Source organism: Cnephaeus nilssonii, assembly GCF_951640355.1.
Source record: "Cnephaeus nilssonii genome assembly, chromosome: 4".
Lineage (NCBI taxonomy): Eukaryota > Metazoa > Chordata > Mammalia > Chiroptera > Vespertilionidae > Cnephaeus > Cnephaeus nilssonii.
Window position 1 is genome coordinate 53,811,830 of NC_137075.1, and position 24,483 is coordinate 53,836,312.

The 24,483-nt window shown below is 40.5% G+C and overlaps 1 protein-coding gene across 4 annotated transcripts in view; it reads right to left on the minus strand.

Moving 5' to 3' along the window:
* The window catches only part of MYO5A (myosin VA), a 201,192-nt gene that overhangs the window by 82,781 nt on the left and 93,928 nt on the right, over positions 1–24,483 (minus strand). For all 4 annotated transcript variants that reach the window (XM_079769424.1, XM_079769422.1, XM_079769425.1 and 1 more), the window contains exons 10-14: positions 17,677–17,942; positions 16,970–17,051; positions 4,249–4,389; positions 2,707–2,832; positions 1,371–1,454 (exon numbers count right to left, since the gene is read on the minus strand). In XM_079769424.1, coding sequence (XP_079625550.1) covers positions 1,371–1,454; positions 2,707–2,832; positions 4,249–4,389; positions 16,970–17,051; positions 17,677–17,942 — 699 coding nt within the window. The remainder of the gene's footprint in view (positions 1–1,370; positions 1,455–2,706; positions 2,833–4,248; positions 4,390–16,969; positions 17,052–17,676; positions 17,943–24,483) is intronic.

A 24,483-nucleotide genomic window follows, 5' to 3' on the forward strand; every position in this document is an offset into this window, starting at 1 on the left:
CAGGCAGGCAGAGGGGTTAGGGGCAATCAGGTAGGCAGGCAGGGGAGCAGTTAGGAGCCAGCAGTCCCAGATTGCGAGAGGCAGTTGGACATCCCCCGAGGGGTCCTGGCTTGGAGAGGGTGCAGGCCAGGCTGAGGGAGCCTACCCCCACATGCACGAATTTCATGCACGGGGCCTCTAGTGTTCATATAATATTCCATTGAAGTTAAAAGGATTGTCTTAGGATAAACCAGAAAAACTGGCAGTTTTAGAATAAACTAAAAAAAAAAAGTGCCAATCAGTAATCTAGAAGAATTTGATGAATATACCTAGTTTTTTATTGAATAATTGAATATTTATTTTGCTAAACTGAGTAGCTGGCTTCCTGGTTTGTTCCCTACAGAATGAAAGTGAGCTGTCCTTCCCCTTCCATCTTTTCCTGAGGAGAATCAAAGGAATGTGACTGAGCCCTAGTTGGTTTGGCTCAGTAGATATAGCATCAGCCTGTGGACTGAAGGGTCCCAGATTCAATTCCAGTCAAGGGCACATGCCTGGGTTGCAGGCTCGATCCCCAGTAGGGGGCGTGCAGGAGACAACCAATCAATGATTCTCTCTCATCGTTGATGTTTTTATCTCTCCCTCTCCCTTCTTCTCTGAAATCAATTAAAACACACACACACACACACACATACACACACACACACACATATTTAAAAAAAAAAAAAAAAAAAGGAAGGAGACTGGGGTCAATCCAGGGTAACCATCATAGTTCCTTGCCCTCTGGAATTTTCTTTCCCACTAGAAAGCAGTGTTTCTGGAGTCTATACCAAAGAAATATAATTTTGAAATGCTTTGGACCACACCTGAAACTACAATCAATGATCCAGAGATCAATCTCCATCTTAAGAGAGTATGTAAGGCCATGTTTCAATTGCATCCCTTTAAAATGACACAGCAAAAATACTGGTTTTCTCTCAGTCTCTCACAGAGGCACAAGAAAAGCCCAGAACTGCTGTGCAGGCAAAAATGTCCCATAAAACTGAAAGACAACACTGCATAGTGGTTAAGACACAGACTCTGAGCCAGACAGCCTAGGCTTTAATTTGGCTTGAAAACTCATTAGCTCTGAAGTCCCTGTGCCTCAGATCCCTCATCTGTAAAATCAGCAGGGTAATGAGAATGTCACCTCATTATGAGGATGAGATGAGTTAACATTTGTATGGCATTTAAATCAGGACCTAACACACAGTAAGCATTGTACATCTGGCAAGCAATAAACTAACAATAAAGCTGACTTTGTTAGAGAAATCATTATTATTGTTTAAAAGATAATGCTTAATTAACATTTTGTTGAATATATCCTGATTGAAGAAAACCATGTACGTGGTTACCTTGCTTGATTTAAGAACTTTAATTTGTTCTTCAAAAACAGTGTCTTTATTCTTTTCCAGAAAGCCTTCACACTGGTATTCCACCTGAAAACACAGAAAAATCTCAACTTATACAACTTTTGAATAGAAATCACAATCATCATCAACAAGATATTTATTAAGCTTGGGCTATCTATATGACTGGGGTTTTATTCTAAGAAACTACAAACTTGATAAGAAGTATGTTAACCCTAGAGTAAAACAAATATTGTTTTTCTTAGGGAACAGTGGTAGTGCTGAATAACTGTGGTCTAAAAGATCCTCCCGTCATGGGTAAGCTGACTCATCTGAAGTTCATTCTCTCCCATGTTGGCAACTCCTTCAACGCTGACCCAGTATATCTCCTCCTAACCTAGTTCACCATCCAGCAGGGTTAAGTCTCCTCTTGGGAGAGAAGATCAAAGGAACAAATAGCTGTCTGATAGAAAGAAAGTAGAAGAGCTGATGATGGATGGAAGTGGAGGCAGGTAAATACTGTCTGATTTGGTAAGTGGAATTACTTCAGAATGGACTATTACTGCTTCTAAAACTCCAGTGGCTTCAGCCATCTACTACTCAAGGGGCTCCCAGTTTGTGCACCACAAAGCCCTTAGGCGGCCCTAAAGTCATTCCAAGGTTTCCAGCCAGAATTAAGGTGGACTCAGAAGGCCTCTAAATCCTGAAAGAGACCCTGAGAAGCTTACTCCACAGCCTACCCTACAACCTCCTTGGAACATAAATTAGTCTTACAGCTCCTGATTTTCTCAGTAGACTACAGAACTTGTGGAGCAGCAAGTCTGCCTGCCTTATTACCAGAGACTCAGTGAACCAACATCAGAGGGTGACACAAGTCCACAGTTTCTATTCTGAAACCCTTGGGGTCAGCTATGCTTTAGAACTCGGAATTTTCCAGCAAAGTATGAGGCAGCAGTGATCAAATACATTATCATTTCTACAGTGCAATATGTAAATATCCAGCCTAAATAGGATAAGTAAAAACTATAAATAACCTCATATTAGTTCAGGTCAGAGATCAGGTTTAGCCACTAAATAAATCATGAAAAGATGTTTGGTTTTCAGAGTTTCTTGAATTTCAAAATTATAGATAGAGGATTGTAGACCCACATTTACTTCATAATTCCATTTAGGTTAAAGAAAAAGAAAAGCAACATGCCAACAATGAAGATTACTTTTCCTATAAGGCCCTGAAGAATGCAAACTTTAGCCAAGAAAAAAAAAATGATACCTCTTGAATATTCATATTTTCCTCTTTGAACTTAAGTATTCAAAAAGAAAAAAGATAATACAGCTTCCTTACTTTGTCAGCAAAATGTTGGATGATGAAAGCTTTGTTTGATAGACGGGGCTTTTCAAAGAGTGCACATTTATTCAAATGTGTGTTGTACAATTTCTGGGCCCAAGTGTCATCTGTACCTTTAGGCATCTACATTTAATGAAAGAAAAACGGAAAGAAAAAAAACAAGTGAATATTGTTATGAGACTTTTCTAATGCATTAATTAAGAGACCATGTTTTGGCTTCACCTACCAATTTTTATATTCAAATTAGGAACTTATTTCTTCCACATTTCTTTGTTAGTGGCCTAAAACCAATTACTAACGGAGAACGAAGACTGAGACCTCCCCATGGGCAGCTCAATCTGCCTTTAGATGGAGTCATCAAGTAATATTTGCTCTTAAAACAATAAAAGCCTCACTAGTAAAAGATGAAATATCATGATTATAAAGTATTTTCTAAAAATATGTTAAAGATAACATGTGCATATAGTGAAATATTTATATAATTCAGAGAGGTATGAAATGGAGGGTAGTCTCCTCTCACCACTTCCATTGACTTCTTTATCTTTCTGTCTCTAAACACATATACACAAATAGGCTCATTCTCTAAACTCACTGCATCTTTTTCTCTTTAATAATAGCATTCTTGTATTTATGATCACTATGTTTTTACTGATTTTTGTAACAATGACTTATTTTACATATATATCCTGGATACTTTTGCAAGTATATTTGTAGGGTAAACTCCCATCAGTTCCACTGCTGAGTCAAAATATGTATGTATTTACAATTTTGATGAATATTGCCAAATTCCTTTAAAATATGTTGTACTAATTCATGCCCTTCATCAAGAATATATATGCAATAAATGTTCATTTGGTAGTATCAAATGAAAGGTATTATTAAATTTAAAATCTCTTGATAGGTAAAACAGTAACTTGTTTTTGTTTTGACTCACATTTTATTTAATTTTGAGTGAGGCAAGGACCTTGTCACTACATGCATTCTGAATGCTGTAGAAAATCTGGATGCTTATAAATTAAAGACAACGAGTAGGTATTTGTCTAAGATCACTCAGTTAGCAGTAGAGCTGGGAATCTCATATTTTTCTATCATGCTACATCTTTAAATTTAAAGCTAAAACTCCCTCCCTAACATACATATCAGTAATAAAGCACTAGTCAAATTTTAAATTATGAATATTTAGAGCTATTGTTCAAAATATCTTTTGTAATTTATTGCATTTCTTTAAATATATAATACTAATGAACAAAAAGTACCAAATATAAGCATATTGATCAACAGAAGTGGCTAAAATTGGTAGTAGCTGTATCAAATGTTAATTTTTCACATAATTTAGAATCAAGTGAAAAGGGAAGGGAATTTTCCTAGTTTCACTTGTATTTAAAGGCCTTGGGGTCTGGTGACCCTTCAGAATGCAAGTTAGAGTGACCTCACAATGGCAACTCATGGAACACTATGAATCTCTGCTTAAACCCACTTACTTTCTGACCTTGAGATATCTATTTGGATACACTAAGTACATCAGGGAATCATACTTACTTTGCATTCCTCATCCAGCAAATCTAGAATGCCCAGTTTAGATTCTATAAGATTAATGCAAGGCTGATTATCATAAAAATCTATAAGAGTCCATGGAATTTGTTCCTTCATATATTCCTCTTGTTCTAATTTGAAGACATGCTAAAATGAAAAAGAAAAAAAGTGGCATTACTGGATTATTATCATAAGTAATGTTAGTCAAGAAACAATCCTATATAATAAAAGGCTAATATGCAAATTGACTGAAAGGCAGAACGACTGGTCACTATGACGCACACTGACCACCAGGGGGAGCACTGCTCAGCCAGAAGCCGGGCTCATGGCTGGCGAGTGCAGAGGCGGTGGCGGGAGCCTCTCCTGCCTCCGTGGCAGCACTAAGGATGTCCAACTGACGGCTTAGGCCTGCTCCCCATTGGACATACCCCAAGGGCTCCCATACTGAGAGAGGGTGCAGGCCGGACTGAAGACATCCCCCCCTCCCCGAGTGTATGCATTTCGTGCACCAGACCTCTAGTGTTTATATAAAATACTCTAAGATGCTAACATAATTTGAGATAGTCCATGGCTTCCAGGAACAACAATCTCGTGGGATAAACATGATTTCCACAAAGAGAACAATAAAATAAAGCAAATAAAAACCACAGACAGTAGACAACTATATAGGGTTCTTGATGAACAAGTAAATCTAGGTAAGTGAATGTTTTAAATAGCAGATAAATGTAGCAGTTTTCAATTTTTGATATATATTCATCCCAACTATATACTTTTTGGCCTCTTAAATTACTGCATAGTGCTGTTAAAACATGGGCACAGTCTGCCTTAGCTGGCCTTGAGCAACTCTGCAGAGTGGATGTCCTCCAGACTACTGAACCATGCAGGGAGAAGCTTATAGCATAACACAGACATTCTCTTAAAGGACTGTGGTATTGAAGTCCATGTGTCTCAGAGTTATGTAACAGTGATCTTTGGTGTCTGCCTGCATTATTCTCCATAGTCAGGAAACCCACCACTCACTTTCCTGGATTCTACATCCAATTCTGCTGGAGCCACTATCAATTCATGCTATTTCTGCTAAATGTTTCAGCCACCACCCTCACCATTGCTTCTAATCTCCATTCATTCATTTAAGCAAAAATATGCATTGACTGCTACTATGTGCCAGTCACCAAACACCATTAACAAAATAGATGTGGGCTCTGCGTTCATGGGGTTTGGAGACTAGCGAAAGAAGCAGACAGAAATAAAATAATCACAAGGAATATAATTACAAACTGTAATGTTACAGAGGAAAATAATGTGAGCTATGAGAGCCAGCATCCTCATCTGGTTTGGATACAAGGTGGTGAGGGAAGGCTTCCGAGGAAAGGCTGTGTGGCTGTGTGATCTGAGCTCCACAGATGAATGCGAGTCCAATGGGAAGAGCAATCCCATCTCTGCTCCCACCGAGCCAATCAGCTCACCCACAACTTCTGGTCTCTACAGATGCTAATGACCTCCATTTGTTAGTTCTGGAGATTTCTGCTTTCCTTCACTAGTCTTTTCTTGTCGCTCTTGGTTTGCACACACTTCTTGCTACTTTTCTGGTAAAATTAGCCCTCTGTGGCTATGAGCAGGCAACACATATATAGGCACCCAAACCCCATAAAACTTAAGTGTCACCAAGATTTCTGATACATACTCTCTTATAATGCCACTCTTGGCCCATTTGCAGCATTTGTAGTCTAACCAGCTGCAATAAGTTTTATTAAAAAACAAAACAAAAAATCCATAAAAAATAACCTGTATGAATATTTATGTCATGCTAATTAGAAAGCAGATTTCTTCTATTTTTTTTTACTAATGAGAAGGCAAATAGACGTCATGTGTCAGCAGGATGCCCTGACTGATGGTACCAATATTTTCTAAAAAATGAGCCCTCCTTTTTAATTCATTAATTTATATGCAGTCTCCACACCGACAACAGAAACACGGCTCAGGCTTTAAACAGGCTTTTTTTCTCACACACATATCTATGTCTAAGTTTGGAAAAGTGGATGGGGCCTCCAAACTTTTGAATGCTCAATTGTCAAAAAGACAATGTGGGCATGGGGTTCAATACGGCAAGAGATCCTGGTCAACATGTAATGCCTCCAAGCAGTAAACATGGTTTTCATGACCAATGCCATACCCACAGCCATGCTGAGGGAGCAGCCCTAAGCAGCCAAGTTCTTCACTGTGAGACCCCATGTTCCCAGTCGCAGATGACTAAGTGTAGGTATTTAAGGGCACTCTACCACCAGAAACCTCTAATGAAAAAATGAAGTGGGTTATCAGTGGAAGCTGCAGCTTAAAGAAGTCAAGAAAAATGGGAGTTAAGCAAGTTAAGAGAATGGTAGGCACACTCCAACAACTGCTGGGTTCACAAGAAGTCTGAAGTGAATAAGCAGAAACCTTAAGGTAAAGAAAATACATACAGAATAGAAGGAAAGAATATGCCACTTGATAATAAGAGGGAGCGGAACAGTTGTGCAGAGAGAAGCTAAGATGCAGTATGAGGTGTGGTGTGTGTGGGTGTGGGAGAGAGAATGAAAGAGGGAGAGAGAGAGAGAGAGGGAGAGAGGGAGAGAGGGAGAGGGAGAGGGAGAGAGAGAAATGATTTGTTGTTCCACTTATTTATGCATTCACTGGTTGATTTTTATATGTGTCCTCATCAGGGATCAAACCTGCAACTTTGGGGTATCAGGTCAATGCTCTAACCAACTGAGATATCTAGCCAGGGCATACTCTCTTAAATATTTCTTCTGATATCTGCCTTTAAAGAATATGCTTTTATTTGAAACCTTATCTATTGATTTCTTAATAAGGTAGATGAGTCTAAATTTACATATACCAACTCTTAATTGCTTCTCCCCATACTCCCACTATTACTATTTTTAAATCTTCTTCTAGTTTTTATTAATTTTGTAACTTATAATAATATCTTGCCCTAGCCAGTTTGGCTCAGTAGCTAGAGCATCAGCCTGCAAACCAAAGGGTCCCAGGTTTGATTCAAGGGCACGGACCTTGGTTGCAGGCTCCTGCGCTTCTGGGCCCTGGTCAGGGCTCGCGCAGGAGGCAACCAATCAATGTGTATCTCTCACATCAATATTTCTCTCTGTCTCTAAAAATCAATGGAGGAGAAAGGAAGATGGCTGCTGACGGGAAGGCAGACTGCAAGATAGTGCGTGAGTGAGAGAATGAAGAAAGGGTGTGTAGTCGCTCGGGGAGTGTTTGTGAGTTGAGGGACAGCTACACTCTGGGAGACTGTGGGGGATAGCAGGACGGGGTTCCCCTGAACGGGCAGCCCCCACTGCAGCTGGGATCTCTCCCGGAACCACCAGCTCTGATGCAGAGACCACGCCATCTTGAAGGGGAAACTGGATGTTGTCGGAAGCCTGAAAATCCGAGAATCTACAACGCCGGCACCCAGTGAACAGGGGCGAACCCTGGAACACCGGTCCCCAAGTGACGTGAGCACGCGGATTCGGAGGAGCTCTGCGCCTCCTCACTGAAAGGTGAGGTCTATGGTCTGGGCAGGAGAGAGAAATGAGCACGCAGGGAAGTCTGCGCCCAGAAAGAATCCGCGGCCCTTGGGGCTGGCGTGATCCTCAAGTGTGGAAGGGGACCCATAAGGCTGCTAACAGAAGGGGACTCTAGAAAGCGGCCCACAGCTGAACTGGGTGCAAAAGGGCAGCCTAGGGATTTTAGCAGTGTGCCGGCTGCTTGCACCCAAGGGGAAAAAAGACTTCGTGGACTTGCACCGCAGGGCTTGCTCTGTTTTTTTTTTTTGTTTGTTTGTTTTTTCCTTTTTCCTCTTTAAATCCTTGCTTTTGATTGCTAAGTCCTATACATAGGATCACCCAATTGGGGAACTCTGAGAGACTGCAGGGGAAAGGTATTTTTGTGGAACCTGGGGATCAGAGCGGGGAATAACGAACAGAGAACCAGCTCTGGGGCAGCCCATTCCCCCAAACCGGTAATAACTGCCACAGGGAAAACAAAATATAACACTAGCTAGAGAGGACCTATAGACCCGGAGGTCAATCCAGAAACACTGCCACACAGTGGTTGAATCACAAATTGACTCTTGTGTAAACACAAATAAAGGAATATAAGAAACAGAGAAGTACTGCCGGCTTGAAAATCAGGACTGTGGCCTACAACATGGAGGAGCAGTGGAATGCAGGAAACTTCAATAATGTCCTGACTCGGAAACAGACGTGCCAAACAGAACAGTAGAGGAAGTGAATGACCTTCACTACTGCACATTTTTATTTTTATTTTTTTTCATCTTTTACTTAAGAAACTGATTTTTTTTCTTTTCTCCTCACTTGATTTTACCTTTTTAATTATTACTCTTTTATTTTTAATCAGTATTATTACTACTACTATTTTACCTTTTTTTTAAAGTGTCATTTTATTTTCTCTTTATTTTATTTTGGGATTAGTGTTCTACATTCTATTTTCATCTTTCCTTTAGCATCATTTTACTCTATCTCAGCTTTATCTTTATGCCAACACTCTCTTCCTCACTTTTCCCCTTTTGTTGTCCTGTTGCTCTTATCCTATTCCTGCTTTAGATTTTCCCTATTCCTTCTTTTTACCCCCTGTTAACATTTCACCCTACTTATATATCTAACTAGAGGCCCGGTGCACGAAATTCGTGCACGGAGGGGGGTTGTCCCTCAGCCCAGCCTGCACCCTCTCCAACTGGGACCCCTCTCACAATCCAGGACTGCTGGCTCCCAACTGCTTGCCTGCCTGCCTTCCTGATTGCCCCTAACCGCTTCTGCCTGCCAGCCTGATCACCCCTTAACCACTCTGCTGCCAGCCTGTTTGCCCCCAACTTCCCTCCTCTGCCGGCCTGGTTACCCCTAACTGGCCTCTCCTGCAGGGTTGATCACCTCCAACTGCCCTCCCTTGCAGGCTTGGTCCTTCTCAACTGCCCTCCCTTGCAGGCCGGGTGCCTCCCAACTGCCCTCTCCTGCTGGCCATCTTGTGGTGGCCATCTTGTGTCCACATGGGGGCAGGATCTTTGACCACATGGGGGCAGCTATATTGTGTGTTGCAGTGATGATCAATCTGCATAGTACTCTTTTATTAGATAGGATAGAGGCCTGGTACAGGGGTGGGGGCCAGCTGGTTTGCCCTGAAGGGTGTCCCTGATCAGGGTGGGGTTCCCTTGGGGCGTGGGGCGGCCTGAGCGAGGGGCCTGTGGTGGTTTGCAGGCCGGCCACGCCCCCTGGCAACGCAAGAGGAGGCCCTGGTATCTGGAATGTATTTTCCTTCTACAATTGAAACTTTGTAGCCTGGAGTAGAGCCAAGCCTGGGGCTCCTCCGAGGCTGGTAGCCATTTGTGTTGGGGTTATAATTGAAACTTTGTTGCCTTAAGCGGGTGGGCCCGGCCAGGGTGTGCGGAAAGCTTTGCTTCCCCTGTTGCCGGCGGCAACCCTGGCCTGCTCTCTCAAGCTCCATTCTGCCGCCATTTGTTTGAATTTGTTTACCTTCTAAAATTGAAACTTTGTAGCTTGAGTGGAGGCTTAGGCCTGCAATGGCTGGCGGAAAGCTTGGCTTCCTCTGTTACCTAGGAAACCTTGCTCTCTGTGGCTGTAGCCATCTTGGTTTGGGTTAATCTGCATACTCATTCTGATGGGATGGTTGGTGTGGCTTGTGGGTGTGGCTTGTGGGTGTGTTGGAGGTATGGTCAATTTGCATATTTGTCTATTATTAGATAGGATTTCCAATCCCCTGCTCTAAGTCCATACAAACCTCTCTCTTCTCTTTCTTCACTATTGAAATTTTTTTCTCTCTGTCCTTTAGTTGTTGTTTACTTGATTAATTATATTGATTTTTTATGCTTGTTTGTGAAATTGCTTTGCTTTTTCTTTTTGTTTTTGTTTGTTTTTTGCTTCTGTTTTCCCTCGCCTTGCCTGATATTAGTTGTTGTTTGTAGTTTGCATTCATCTCTAGGTATTTGTTGCTAGCATTTGTTGGAATTAGTGGCTGTTCCATTGGAGTTTTATCCCCACATAAATAGTTTTTTTCCCTCATCTTTTTTATTCTCTTTCTTTTCTCTCTTACTTATTTTCCCTTTTCCCAATTTCAATTTTGCACTCCTTTTTTTCTCTCTTTTTTATTTTCTTTTTTCTCTTCTTCTTTCATTCTTATCCTCTAATTCTCTTTTCTCTGGTGGTCACCTTTATTTGGGGTTATTAGTATCATGAATACATTTGTGTTCAGTGCCTTGTGCGTTGTGCCTTGTTGTGTTGTATTTTGTGCCTTTAAATCAACACAGGAGAGAGAGAACTACATAACCAGACACCCGGAGAAGAGAGATCATGGGGAGACAAAGAAACAGCCCACATATGAAAGAAAAGCAAACATCACCAGAAAAGGAAGTAAACGAAATGGAGGCAAGCAACCTGTCAGAAAAAGAATTCAGAGAAATGGACATAAGGTGGATGAAAAGAATGGAAGACAAACTCAACAACATGTGTAAGAATGAAGAGGAAATGAAAAAGAACCAAGAAGAAATGAAAAATGACATCACTGCTGTAAAGAACTCAATAGAAAGCATCAACAGTAGACTAGAAGAAACAGAGGACTGCATCAGTGAGCTAGAAGACAAGGTAGGAAAAAATACACAAGCAGAGCAGCTTCTAAAAAAAAAATTAAAAAGCAGGAGGAGAGCCTAAGAGAACTTTGGGACAACACGAAAAAAAACAACATCTGCATAATAGGGGTTCCAGAAGGAGAGGAAACTGAGCAAGGAATAGAAAACCTGTTTGAAGAAATAATGACATAAAACTTCCCTGATATAGGGTAGAAAAAAACTCACACAAATCCAAGAAGCTCACAGAGTCCCAAGCAAAATGAACCCCAAAAGACCGATGCCAAGGCACATCATAATTAAATTGGCAAACACCAATGATATAATGAGAATCTTAATAGCGGCCAGAGGGAGACAGAAAGTTACCTACAAAGGATCCCCCATCAGACTAGCGACTGATTTCTCAACAGAAACACATAAGGCAAGAAGGGAATGGAATGAAATATACAAAGTCATGCAAAGGAAGGGTCTGAATCCAAGAATACTGTACCCAGCAAAGCTATCAATCAAAATTGAGGGTGAAATCAGGAGCTTCACAGACAAAAAAGGACTAAGGGAGTTTATCACCACCAAACCAGCAATGCAAGAAATGATAAAGGGTCTGCTGTAAAAAGAAGAAATAGAAAGCAAAGAAGGAACACATGGGTAAAGAATAAAAATGGCGACAAACAAGTACCTAAAAATAATAACTTTAAATGTAAATAGATTAAATGCCCCAATCAAAAGACATAGGGTAACTGAGTGGATAAGAAAACATGACCCATATATCTGCTGTTTATAGGAAACCCACCTAAGAAAAAAAGACGCACACAGACTGACGGTGAAGGGATGGAAAAAGGTTTTCAGGCGAATAGAAATGAAAAAAAAGCTGGGGTAGCAATACTTATATCTGACAAATTAGATCTCAAAGTGAAGGACATAAAAAGAGATAAGGAAGGCTACTTAATAATACTAAAGGGAGCAATCCAACAAGAAGAAATAACTCTGGTCAACATATATGCACCCAATACAGGAGCACCCAAATACATAAAAAAAACTTCTGGAGGATATCAAGGGAGAGATTGATAGCAATACAATCATAGTGGAGGACTTTAATACCACACTGTTACCATTGGACAAATCCTCTAAACAAAAAGTTATCAAAGAAACATCAATCCTAAATGACTCACTAGATCAGATGGAATTAATTGACATCTTCAGAACATTTCACCCCAAAGCCACAGAATATACATTCTTCTCAAGTGCACATGGATCATTTTCAAAGATAGACCATATATTGGTCACAGGCAAAGTCTCTTCAAATTCAAGAAGATAGAAATCATATCAAGCATCTTCTCAGATCACAATGGCATAAAACTGGAAATCAACTACAATAAAAACAATCCAAAAAATCAAACACCTGGAGACTAAATAGCATGCTATTAAACAATGAATGGGTTACCAGAGAGACCAAAGAAGAAATAAAAAGCATCATGGCAACAAACGACAATGAAAACACAACAATCCAAAATCTATGGGACACAACAAAAGCAGTCTTGAGAGGGAAGTTCATAGCTCTACAAGCCTACTGCAAAAAAACAAGAAACTATGGTAATAAATCACCTAGCCCTACAACTCCAAGAGTTAGAAAGAGAGCAACAAGAAAAGCCGAGCGTAAGCGCAAGGAAGGAAATAATAAAGATCAAAGCAGAGATAAACGACATAGAGACCAAAAAGCAATACAAAAGATCAACAAAACCAAGAGCTGGTTCTTTGAAAGGATAAACAAGATTGATGAACCTCTAGCCAAGCTCACCAAGAAGCAAAGAGAGAGAACCCAAATAAACAAAATCAGAAATGAAAGAGGAGAAATAACAACAGACCCCACAGAAATACAAAGGATTATTAAAAAATACTATGAACAACTCTATTCCAACAAACTGGACAACCTGGAGGAAATGGACATATTCCTAGAAAAACATAACCTTCCAAAGCTCAATCAGGAAGAATCTAAAAATCTCAATAGGCTGATAACTATAGAAGAAATTGAAGCAGTCATCAAAAAGCTTCCAGCAAACAAAAGCCCGGGGCCAGATGGCTTCACAGGGGAGTTTTACCAAACATTCAAGGAAGAACTAAAACCTATCCTCCTCAGACTATTCCAAAAAATTCAAGAGGAAGGAACACTTCCAAGCTTATTCTATGAAGCCAGCATCACCCTACTACCAAAACCAGATAAAGACAACACAATGAAAGAAAATTACAGGCCAATATCCCTCATGAACATAGATGCCAAAATCCTCAACAAAATTCTAGCAAATCAGATCCAGCAGTACATCAGAAAGATCATACACCATGACCAAATAGGATTTATCCCAGGGATGCAAGGATAGTACAATATCCACAAATCAATAAACATGATACATCACTAAACAAATTGAGAGATAAAAACCACGTAGTCATATCAATTGATGCAGAAAAAGCATTTGACAAAATCCAACACCCATTTTTGATAAAAACTCTCAGCAAGGTGGGAATAGAAGGATCATACCTCAACATCATAAAATCTATATATGATAAACCCACAGCCAACATCATACTCAATGTGCAAAAACTAAAACCATTTCCCCTAAGAACAGGAACAAGACAGGGATGCCCACTCTCACCACTTCTGTTCGACCTAGTACTGGAAGTATTAGCCATTGCGATTAGACAAGAAGAAGAAATAAAAGGCATCCAAATTGGAAAAGAAGTAAAACCGTCCTTATATGCAGATGACATGATATTGTACATAAAAAACCCTAAAGACTCCACCAAAAAAACTATTAGACTTAATAAATGAATTCGGCAATGTAGCAGGATACAAAATAAATGCCAAGAAATCTATGGCATTTCTATACACCAATAGTGAACTTACAGAAAGAAAGACTAAAAAAGCAATCCCATTTACCATTGCACCAAAAAAATTAAGAAACCTAGGAATAAACTTAACTAAGGAGGTAAAAGACCTACGTGGAAAACTACAGGACACTGAAAAAAGAGATAGAGGAAGACATCAACAGATGGAAGAACATAGGATGTTCATGGAGTGGTAGAATCAACATCATTAAAATGTCCATACTACCCAAAGCAATCTATAGATTCAATGCAATCCCCATTGATATACCAATGGCATATTTCACAGACCTAGAAAGAACTCTCCAAAAATTCATCTGGAATAAAAAAAGACCCCAAATAGCTGCAGCAATCCTGAGAAAGAAGAAGAAAGTAGGTGGGATCTCAATACCAGATTTCAACCTGTATTACAAAGCCACTGTTCTCAAAACAGCCTAATACTGGCACAAGAACAGGCATATAGACCAATGGAATAGAATAGAGAACCTAGATATTGACCCAAACCACTATGCTCAATTAATATTTGACAAAGGAGGCATGAACACACAATGGAGTCAAGACAGTTTCTTCAATAAATGGTGTTGGGGAAAAATGAAACTAGACCACCAACTTACACGATACACAAAAATAAACTCAAAATGGATAAAGGACTTAAACATAAGACAGGAAACCATAAAAATACTAGAGGAATCCACAGGCAGCGAAATCTCAACATATGCCGAAGCAATTTCTTCACCAATACTGCTCCTAGGGCAATGGAAGCTAAAGAGATAATAAACAAATGGGACTACATCAAAATAAAAAGCTTTTGCACAGCAAAAGAAACCATCAACAAAACAACAAGAAAGCCCACTACATGGGAGAACATATTTGCAAATGTTATCACTAATAAAGGTTTAATCTCCAATATTTACAGGGAACTCATATAACTTAATAAAAGGAAGATAAACGACCCAATAAAAAAATGGGCAACTGACCTAAATAGATACTTTTTGAAAGAAGATAGAAGGAAGGCCAAGAGACATATGAAAACATGCTCAAAGTCACTAATTATCTGAGAGATGAAAATCAAAACGATAATGAAGTACCATCTTACACCTTTCAGAGTGGCAATCATCAACAAATCAACAAACGACAAGTGCTAGCGAGGATGTGGAGAAAAAGGAACCCTCGTGCACTGCTGGTGGGAATGCAGACTGGTGCAGCCACTGTGGAAAACAGTATGGAGTTTCCTCAAAAAACTAAAAATGGAACTCCCATTTGACCCAGTAATCCTACTTCTAGGACTATATCCCAAGAAACCAGAAACACCAATCAGAAAGGATATATGCACCCCTATGTTCAGAGCAGCACAATTTACAATAGCTAAGATTTGGAAACAGCCTTAGTGCCCATCATCAGATGAGTAGATTAAAAAACTGTGGTACATCTACACAATGGAATACTATGCTGCTATTAAAAAGAAGGAACTTTTACCATTTGCAGCAGCATGGATGGAACTGGAGAGCATTATGCTAAGTGAAATAAGCCAGGCAATGAAAGAAAAATACCACATGATCTCACTCATTTATGGAAAATAAAGAACACTATAACCTGATGAACAAAAAGATAGATGCAGAGGCAGTAAAGCATCAAACAGACTGTCAAATTACAGCGGAAAGGCTGGGGAGTGTTGGGGAGGGGGGAAAGAAATCAACTGAAGGACTTGTATGCATGCATATAAGCACAACCAATGGACACAAGACACTGGGGGGGTGGGATGACGGCATGCAACAGGTGGTGGTGGAGGCTGGGGGAAAGTCAATGGGAGGGAAAAAAGGAGATATATGTACTACTATGTGTAACACTTTAAACAATAAAATAAAAAATAAAAAAAATAAAGAAACTGAAAAGAAAAAAAATGTCCAGAAAATTGCCAGTAATTAGCAACCAACATGTGTAATGTTAAAGAAATAAAATGCATTTATCTGTTTTTAAACAAAAAAAAAATAATAATAATAAATTAAATTAAATTAAATTAAAATCAATGGAAAAACATCCTCGGGTGAGGATTAAAAATAATAATATTTTTAAACTTTATCAACCATAGACTATATCACTTGAACTCTCTCTCTGTAAGATGAAGATATTTATTAAGGGTTCTTTTCCTGTCCTTCAGCTCTCTTCTCTTCCATGTATCTTCCAATTCCTATGGGTGGCTCATTTTTAATACCCTCTTTCATCTATACTAATAACTACCCCTAATCTTGCACTTTAGAACTGTGCCTAGCATGTGGTGAGCACTTTACACACCCCAACTTATTTAATCCATAGAACTATATGCAGTACGTACTATTATTTACCCCACTGTACAGATGAGGAGACTAAGGCCAAGAAGGTCCCTTAACTTGCCCAAGGTCCCCTAGATCAAGGCAGAGTAGGACTGTAACCCAAGCAATTCAGCTCAGGGCATCTGTGCTACCCCTCATTTTTTTTTTTTAATTCCTTTATTGATTAAGGTGTTACATATGTGTCCTTATTCCCCCATTACCCCTCCATCCCCCCAACTCATGCCCTCACCCCCCTGGTGTCTGTGTCAATTGGTTAGGCTTATATACATGCATACAAGTCCTTTGGTTGATCTCTTCCCTCTTACCCCCACCCTCCCCTACCTTCCCTCTGACTACCCCTCATTTTTAAGCACCTTCAAATCCCTCAACATCATGATAATGTTCTTAGACATTTGATATTCCTACTTCACAAGAGACACCCTACTCTCAAAATACACTCATTGTATTTTGAGTGTCTCAAACTGTTAAAAAGAAAATATGTAACAAATATGTAGAAAAGAGAATATGTTCTGAGTTTTGTTTTGGCATCTTGCAAATACAACAAGAGTTAAGGTAGTCATAACTCCACATATAGTTAGCCTCAGTACAAGAAACTGAAGGATATCCCTACGCTCAAAGCTTTTTGCTTCCCTCACTCAACTTATTTGTACAAAATTTTCACTATTCTCAGACAACAATCCAAGGACGACCTTGAATCCCATCTAGACCATAAACAGTTTTCTAATGTGGCATCATTTATTAATCCTGAGTTCCTCAGCACTTTAGCTGTTCTAAACGCCAGATAATAGTTGTAACACATAACTTCATTTTAGGAATCAGACTTTAAATGCAGACTAGGAATTCAAGAGAATAATTTATAGCAGAATATTATTTAAAAAATAATTCTTACCAGATTGAACTGTTGCTGTAGTTTTTCATTTGCATAATTTATGCAAAACTGTTCAAAACTATTTATCTCAAATGTTTCAAATCTGTAAAACAAAAAAATATGGTAAGAGGAGAAAACGTAACAAGTAGTTTGTAAAAAATATTCAAAATGTGCATATTAGAAAGAAATAGGAAATTCCCCAACATTGTGAAACTTTCTTAACATATCAGTGAAGATAAAGGTTTTTAAGTCAGTACATGGGGTATGTACCCAGAAGAAAGGCATCAGCCAAGTGGCAGAGAGATTTTTAAAAATATTCTGACATGTAGATGAACTCAGCAGTATAAGTTTTTGAGGGCTAATCCATCCCCAAGTGGGGAACACTTGGCATTATGATAAAGCCATTGCTCTTCTCAGTGTATAGACTCAGTGTACAGACACACATAGAAGGGAACTGGGGATAGATATCTCATAGGTTCTTTGGAAAAATTGAAGCAGTTAATGAAAAATTAGGCATCAAAAAGCACAAATATAAAGGAAGGATTTTAACAGTTAAAGAAGGGTACCCAGAGAAGGAAAACTAGCAAATGAAATTATGATTTTTAGAAATTCTCTTGTAATTTTTCCTTCTTACCAGTAGGAGTCAGAATCAAATACCCATGTACAGTTACTAGAAAATCTCTAAAAAGAAATGGTCTCTGGCAGACCACTACGCCTAATATACCTACCCATAAATGTCCAGCACGCCAATAAAAGAGTGCTGCTTGACAGCAGAATGGAGCGCTTGATTGACATGATCTACGATCCAGTTAAAGAGCTTGGCATAGATGTGCTTGGCCAAAGCATCACGGGCATTCGTGGCCTGCAGCTTGGAGATGGGCTTGATGTATGTCTCTGTGGCAGTGGCTAGCTTCCGATGGCAGAGCCAATGACACATCTCCTCATAGTCCACACCCATGAGGTCACAGAAGATGCTGAGAGGTTCATGCTTGGGCTGCCAAAAGAGAATGGGTTATCTCCTGTGACAAGATCAATCAAATAAGAATTTACTGAAAAAGCCGAAACCGGTTTGGCTCAGTGGATAGAGCGTCGGTCTGCGGACTGGAAGGTCCCAGGTTCGATTCTGGTCAGGGGCATGTACATTGGTTGCGGGCACATCCCCGGTGGGGGGTGTGCAGGAGGCAGCTGGTAGATGTCTCTCTCTCATCGATGTTTCTAGCTCTCTATCCCTCTCCCTTCCTCTCTGTGAAAAATCAATAATATATATATATATATATATATATATATATATATATATATATATAAAAGAATTTACTGAAAAATACTAACAAAGTGGTAATAAATAAATTCTGTTATAACAAACACCCAAATCACTGAGAGCTGATCAGTGATGATAATAATCAAAATTATCCATCAAACCAGCATCTAAGCAGCATTTGCAATCTTTTCCAAGGCTCATTTAAAAAATCACCTGTCTCTTCAGAGTACTTGTTTGTATCTCTTTTCAGACACATTCATTCAGACGGTCAATCAGAATATCAGTCAGCCTGTCAACAAATATTTACTTGAGTGCCTATTATATGCCAGTAAACAAAAACAGACAGGGTGTCTGTCCTCCTGGAACTTATAGTTCTAGGGAAAATGGATATTCAACAAATAATTGCTCCCCAACATGTAATCCTATATAATAAAGAGCTAATATGCTAATTAGACTGGATGGCAGAACAACCTTCCAGAATGACCTTCCGGAACAACCAGTGGGTGGGGGGCGGGGCCGCGAGGCAGCTGGGGCTGCAAGGGCCAAGCCCCTTGCATGATTTTATGCATCGGTCCTCTAGTATTACTATAAAGGAGGACACTGAAGTAAGATTGCAGGTGAGATGCATGTGCCCTTTTCAGAGAGGCAGGAGAAAGCTGCCTTGAGACAAGGAGTTCAGATCTGAAAGACAAGAATGTATTAACTTGGTGAAAGGGGGAGGAAAGAGTCTTCCAAGCTGAGGGAATAGCTGATGTAAAAATCCTGGGAGGGTGACCATCAATATGCGGGACTGAAGTTGAGAGAAGGAGAAGATGTATGTAATGAAGCCAGAGATAGGCAGAGGCTATACCACGGCTGGTCTTTATCCTGATAGCAATGGGAGGCCACTGAAGGATTTTAAAAAGATAACTTGATAGTTATGTGTGCGATTTCTTACATTAGAATCTCTTTAATCATTTACATATCTAGGGTATCTACACTAATAAAAGAGAAATATGCAAATTGACCATACCTCCACGACACCCATCAGCCAACCAGGAGTATGCAAGTTAACCCAACAAAGATGGTGGGTTAATATGCATACACAGGCACAGAGCGGCTGGGTGGGGCAGGACACCTGCTATGAGGGGGAGGGCAGGGGCGGAGGGAGCTACAGGAGTGGTGCTCCAGCCAGGAGCGAAGACTGCAGGCTCCCGGGCGGCCGGGAGCGAAGCCAGAGGAAGGAAGGCCTATTCTTGCACGAATCTTCGTGCAATGGGCCTCTAGTCTATATAATAAAGAGGTAATATGCAAATTGGCCCTAACAGTGTCACAGTAACAACCAATTTGCATATTGACAGACCAGCAGGAGGCTGCGCACACAGCAGGGGGACTTGCGTGAGGCTCACTTCCATGCCCCTGGCGCCGGAGTCCTCTTTTTCTCCTGGTTGCACACACCTGACAAACACCCCCACAACACCACGCCCCATCCGAGAGCACTCTGCCCGGGATGCCACCAACTCCCCCTACCTGAGGTGGGGGGGGGGGGGGTCAGAGGGGCAATACCTGCACGGCAGAAGGCTGGTTCTCGGGGGCATGGTTGGCAAATGCCAACTGGGGGGGGGGGGGGTGCGTGCATTGGCGGTGACCACCGGGAGGGGTTGCGCACGCAAATCGAGAGGGTGTGGACCCAACACAAAGGAAGGGCCGGGGCGCGATGACAGAGAGTGGATGTCGAGGTAAGGCACCGGACCTGGATGGGCCACCGGGTAAACAACACGGGGATCCCACCGCCACAGACACACAGGGCAGGACGCCGGTCGATCCTCCAAAGCGCACAACCACGAAGCCTCCTCCCGCAGCACAGACCCGGCCTCGGGGACCCGGCCTCATGGACCCAGCCCCGCCACCGTGGAGACCACAGGCAACTCTCACACAACAGGGAAGCCGTTGCAGCTTTCTCCATCCATCCATCCATCCATCTGCCCGGTCCAACCCAGACGGGGGCTTGCATCCTGGGCAGAACGCGCCCCCCGCCCCCCAGGACAAGCCAGGCCCTAACCGTGCCTGCGCAAGCATGCCTGTTGCCTGCGAATTCTGGAGGGGATCAGACGGGGAGTCCCTCAAGGCATAGAAGTGGGCACGACTGGGGAGGTGAAGGGGGGAGAGGGGCGGGAAAGGCCTCCGCGTACCCCTTCGGCACTCAACAGGAGAAAAGCCTCGCTATGCGCACACACAGAACACAGCGGTCCCACAATGGATGCCGGCCCCAGCTGGCTGACCCTCCCCCAACTTGGAGAGGTTGGAGAGGGGAGGCGGGGGCCACGGTAGGCAAGACACAGCTGCATCATCGCACGGCCCCTCAAAGTGGCTACAGGTCCCAGAGAGGAAAGCAGTCAGTACTAAGACAGGATGAAAAGCATAGAATGTTTAATTAGCCTGTAAAAAGAGTAAAAGAGTGAGGGAGGAGTGGGGAGGATTGGGGAAGAAGGGAAGGAGGGAGGAAAGAACTTTATAAAGGAGTCAGTAGACAACAGAGTTAAAGAAGGAAAGAGGATGTATCAGTGAACTGTAGGAGCTATAATGAAAATCAAGTAGAGTTGTGTAATGGGGACAGATTTTAAAAGTAGGAGTCAGGGGGAAAAAAAGATAAATGATAGTGAATAATCAGGCAGGTAGATAGATATTAAAACAGTGGAAGTAAGTAGAGAAGAATGTATGGGAAAGGTAGGATAAGAGAGAAAGAGGGAGGGATGAAAAGTTTTAAAGGGGATCCGGTAGAGCTTAAAAGGAGAATGGGAAGAAGGAATAAATGGGGGAGGGAGCAAAGCAGATCCGAGGGAGAAAGTGAAGAAAAAAATTAAGGTGGGAGGGAAGGAAAAGGGGAGGGAGGGCAGGGGTAAAGATAAAGGAAAGAAGTTATGTGGGGAGAGAGGGACAGAGGGAGGGTGAGAGAAAGATGGAAAGAAGGATGATGGAACAAAAGTAGGAAATAAGGAGGAAAGAAAAGTTTATATATAAATGATGAGTCAGTAGGAAAAACTGTTACATAAAGGAGAGAGAAAAATTGTGTGAGAGGGAGAAGCCAATAAGGAAGTCAAATACAATTGTGTGTGAAGGGGATAAGATTAAAAAAAAAAAAAGTTAACAGGGGTGACCAGGCCAGCAGGGGAGGGCAGTTAGGGGGATCAGGCCAGCAGGGGAGAGCAGTTAGGGGGATCAGGCCAACAGGCGAGAGCAGTTAGGGGGATCAGGCCAGCATGCAGAGTGGTTAGGGCAGGCAGGCTGGTGAGTGGTTAGGAGCCAGAGATCCCGGATTACAAGAGGGATGTCCAACTGCCAGTTGGACATCCTCCAAGGGCTCCCGAAGTAGAGAGGGTACAGGTCCAGCTGAGGGACCGCCCCCACCCTGCGTGAATTTTGTGCACCAGGCATCTAGTAATAAATAAAATCAGAAAATTAGCAATGATAAAACTTTATTATCTAACCCATAGATCTAATTCAATTTTTGCTGATTGATCTAATAATTTCTACTATGGAAAAACAAACATACAAAACATTTCTATGGTCCAGGATCCAATCTAGGTTCATTCAATGAATTTAGTTATCATGCTTCATTAATCTCTTTTAATTTTTAAAATTTTATTTCTTAATTGATTTTAGAGAGAGGGCGAGAGGGAGGGGAGGAGGGAGGAGAGGGGGAGAGACAGAAAGACAGAGAGAGAGAGAGAGAAACATCGATTTGTTGTTTCATGTTCTACTTATTTATGCATTCATTGGTTGATTCCTGTATGTACCCGACCAGAGATCAAACCCGTGACCTTGGTGTACCAGGATGACGCTGGAACCAACTAAGCTATCTGGCCAGGACTCATTAATCTCTTTAATCTGAACACTTCTTCACTCTTTTTATTTTTTCATTTGTGATGTTGACATTTTTAAAAGTCTGCCCCTGGATTTGGGTCTGTATGATATTGCCACATGATTAGCTCTGGGTCATGCATTTTTAGCATGAACATCAGAGAAGTGACGTTGCACTCTCAGTGCTCCATATCAGAAGTTATGTGATGTTGCTTGGTCCCATTACGGGTCATGTCCATTGTGGTCACTTGGTTAAAGGAATGTCCGCTAGGTTTCTCCACTAGAAAGATAACTATTTTTCCCTTTGTAATTAATAAGTATTCTATGCAGAGTGCTATTTTTTGCAGCCCAATACATTATTTATTATTATCATTGTTTTAATTAATCAAATTTTATCTATATTTGCCTGAACTTTACTCGTCTATTAAATCATTTCTTCACACATTTTAGATCTTCTGCCTGGGGTCATTTTCCTTTGGCCTAAACTATGTCCTGTAATATTTCCTTTAGTGAGGGCCTATTGGTGACAAATTCTCAAAGTGTCTATTTGTCTAAAAATACTTCTATTTTTCCTTCATTCCAGAAAGATATTTTTATTGGATATACAATTCTAAGTTAATAGTAACTTATTCTATAACAATAAAGATAGTAGTCCACTGTTTTCTGTCTCATTGTAAAAACTGGAAAATGAGCTATCAATTTAATTGCTATTTCTTCAAGAGTATTGCTGAATGTCATATTTCTCTGCCTGTTTAAAGATTTTTCTCTCTGCATTTGGTATCATTATGGTCTTTAGAGATGGATTTTCTTTTTATTTATTTTAAATGGGATATTTTGGACTTTCCAAATCTGTAGTTTGGTGACATTTCACAAGTTCTGAAATTAGTTAGAAATTATCTTTTCAAACATTATGCCTGTCTTATTTTCTTCTTTCTCTGTCAGAAATCCTCTTTCGATTAAAGTTAGAATTTATTACTCTAGACTTCATCTCTCTTATCTATTGTTTTTAAGTGCTTCTTCTTGCATTTTGAATTCTAGCTAATCAGTTTTCTCCTTAGTTGTGTCAAATCTGCTATTAATTTCTTTCTTAGGTTTGACCCTGCTATTCTGTTATTTTACCTAGGTCCTTCTATTTTGTTTCATTGTGGGATTTATGATTTTTCACAATGAGCCAATATTTCTTGTAACTTTTCTCAACTCTATTGAGGCCCTGATTGAAGGTGGATCCTCCAAAGTAAATTTGCCCTTGCTTCTGTCCAACATCTAGAGCACTACCATTCCAGGACAAATTTAGCTAAGTTTTCTCTATGTAGCTTTCTGGGATTATCCAGGAACTATGAAATCAGCCTGGGAATATGTGTGATGGTCAAGTCACTGCTATAAATTTTTAGGAAACTATATTTTCCTCCTCTACTTAGCACCAAGGCTTGAGCCTGATGAATTTTTCTTTGTACTCTTGTAGTGGGTGGTGGACAAGTTTATTATTGGTTCCCCGATTAGCGTCTCCATTTTAGTAGTGGTTCCTGTATTTGTTGCCTTATTTATGAAAGTACTAGACTTTATCTTTTCTCTTCTGCATCCCACTTGGCTATGAAATCCAAAGCTCGTGGTCACTGGGTTCTGCAAATTTCCTCAAGATGAGTCTTAACTTCAGGGTTCTTCTTTGTTCTCTGCATTCCTATTTCTACCAAGTTTTAGCCTCTGAGTGGTTCTTGTGTTTTTAAAAAATATTTTAAAATATAATTTATTCAGCATGAAGGTCAATCAGAGCACTTAGTCCAAAACTGAGGTTCAAAGAAGCAAGACTACTTACCCAAAAACACAGAGTAAATAGTAGAGTTGGGACTGAACCGAAACAAGAGATATTGAAACATACATTTCAAAACTAAAGTTGAATTTACCCAAATTTAAGTTACAAGTTAATCTACATGTAAATTTGCTAATATCAACTACGATATCTGAAGAATGAAACACAAATCTCAAGATTATCTTCTATTACAGTCCTTGAAGAAGCAGGTTGGAAAAAGAATTAATTAAAACTTGCTCTATTTTAATAAAGTTAAAAGATACCTAATAAATACATATGCGTGTGTGTGTGTGTGTGTGTGTGTGTGTGTGTGTGTTTTATCTTTGATGATAATGATCAGCAAACACTACAAATCACAAATGCCCAATGAGGACAATTTGGACTGTCAGGTTTGTTAGTTTAAACAAATATTTCCACATATGGAAGTGGGTTTTAGCTCTGTGTGCAATCATCACTATGTATGAAAGAATATGTAAATCATAATGAAAACACCCTATCTCACAGCCATCTAGTCCCTCTTCCTAGGAGTAACCACTGCCAACAGTTTCTTCAATAGTTTTTTAACCATATCAGCTGGAGAAAAAAAATAAAGTTATCAATTCTTGGTACTTGTGCCAAATATAACCTTCT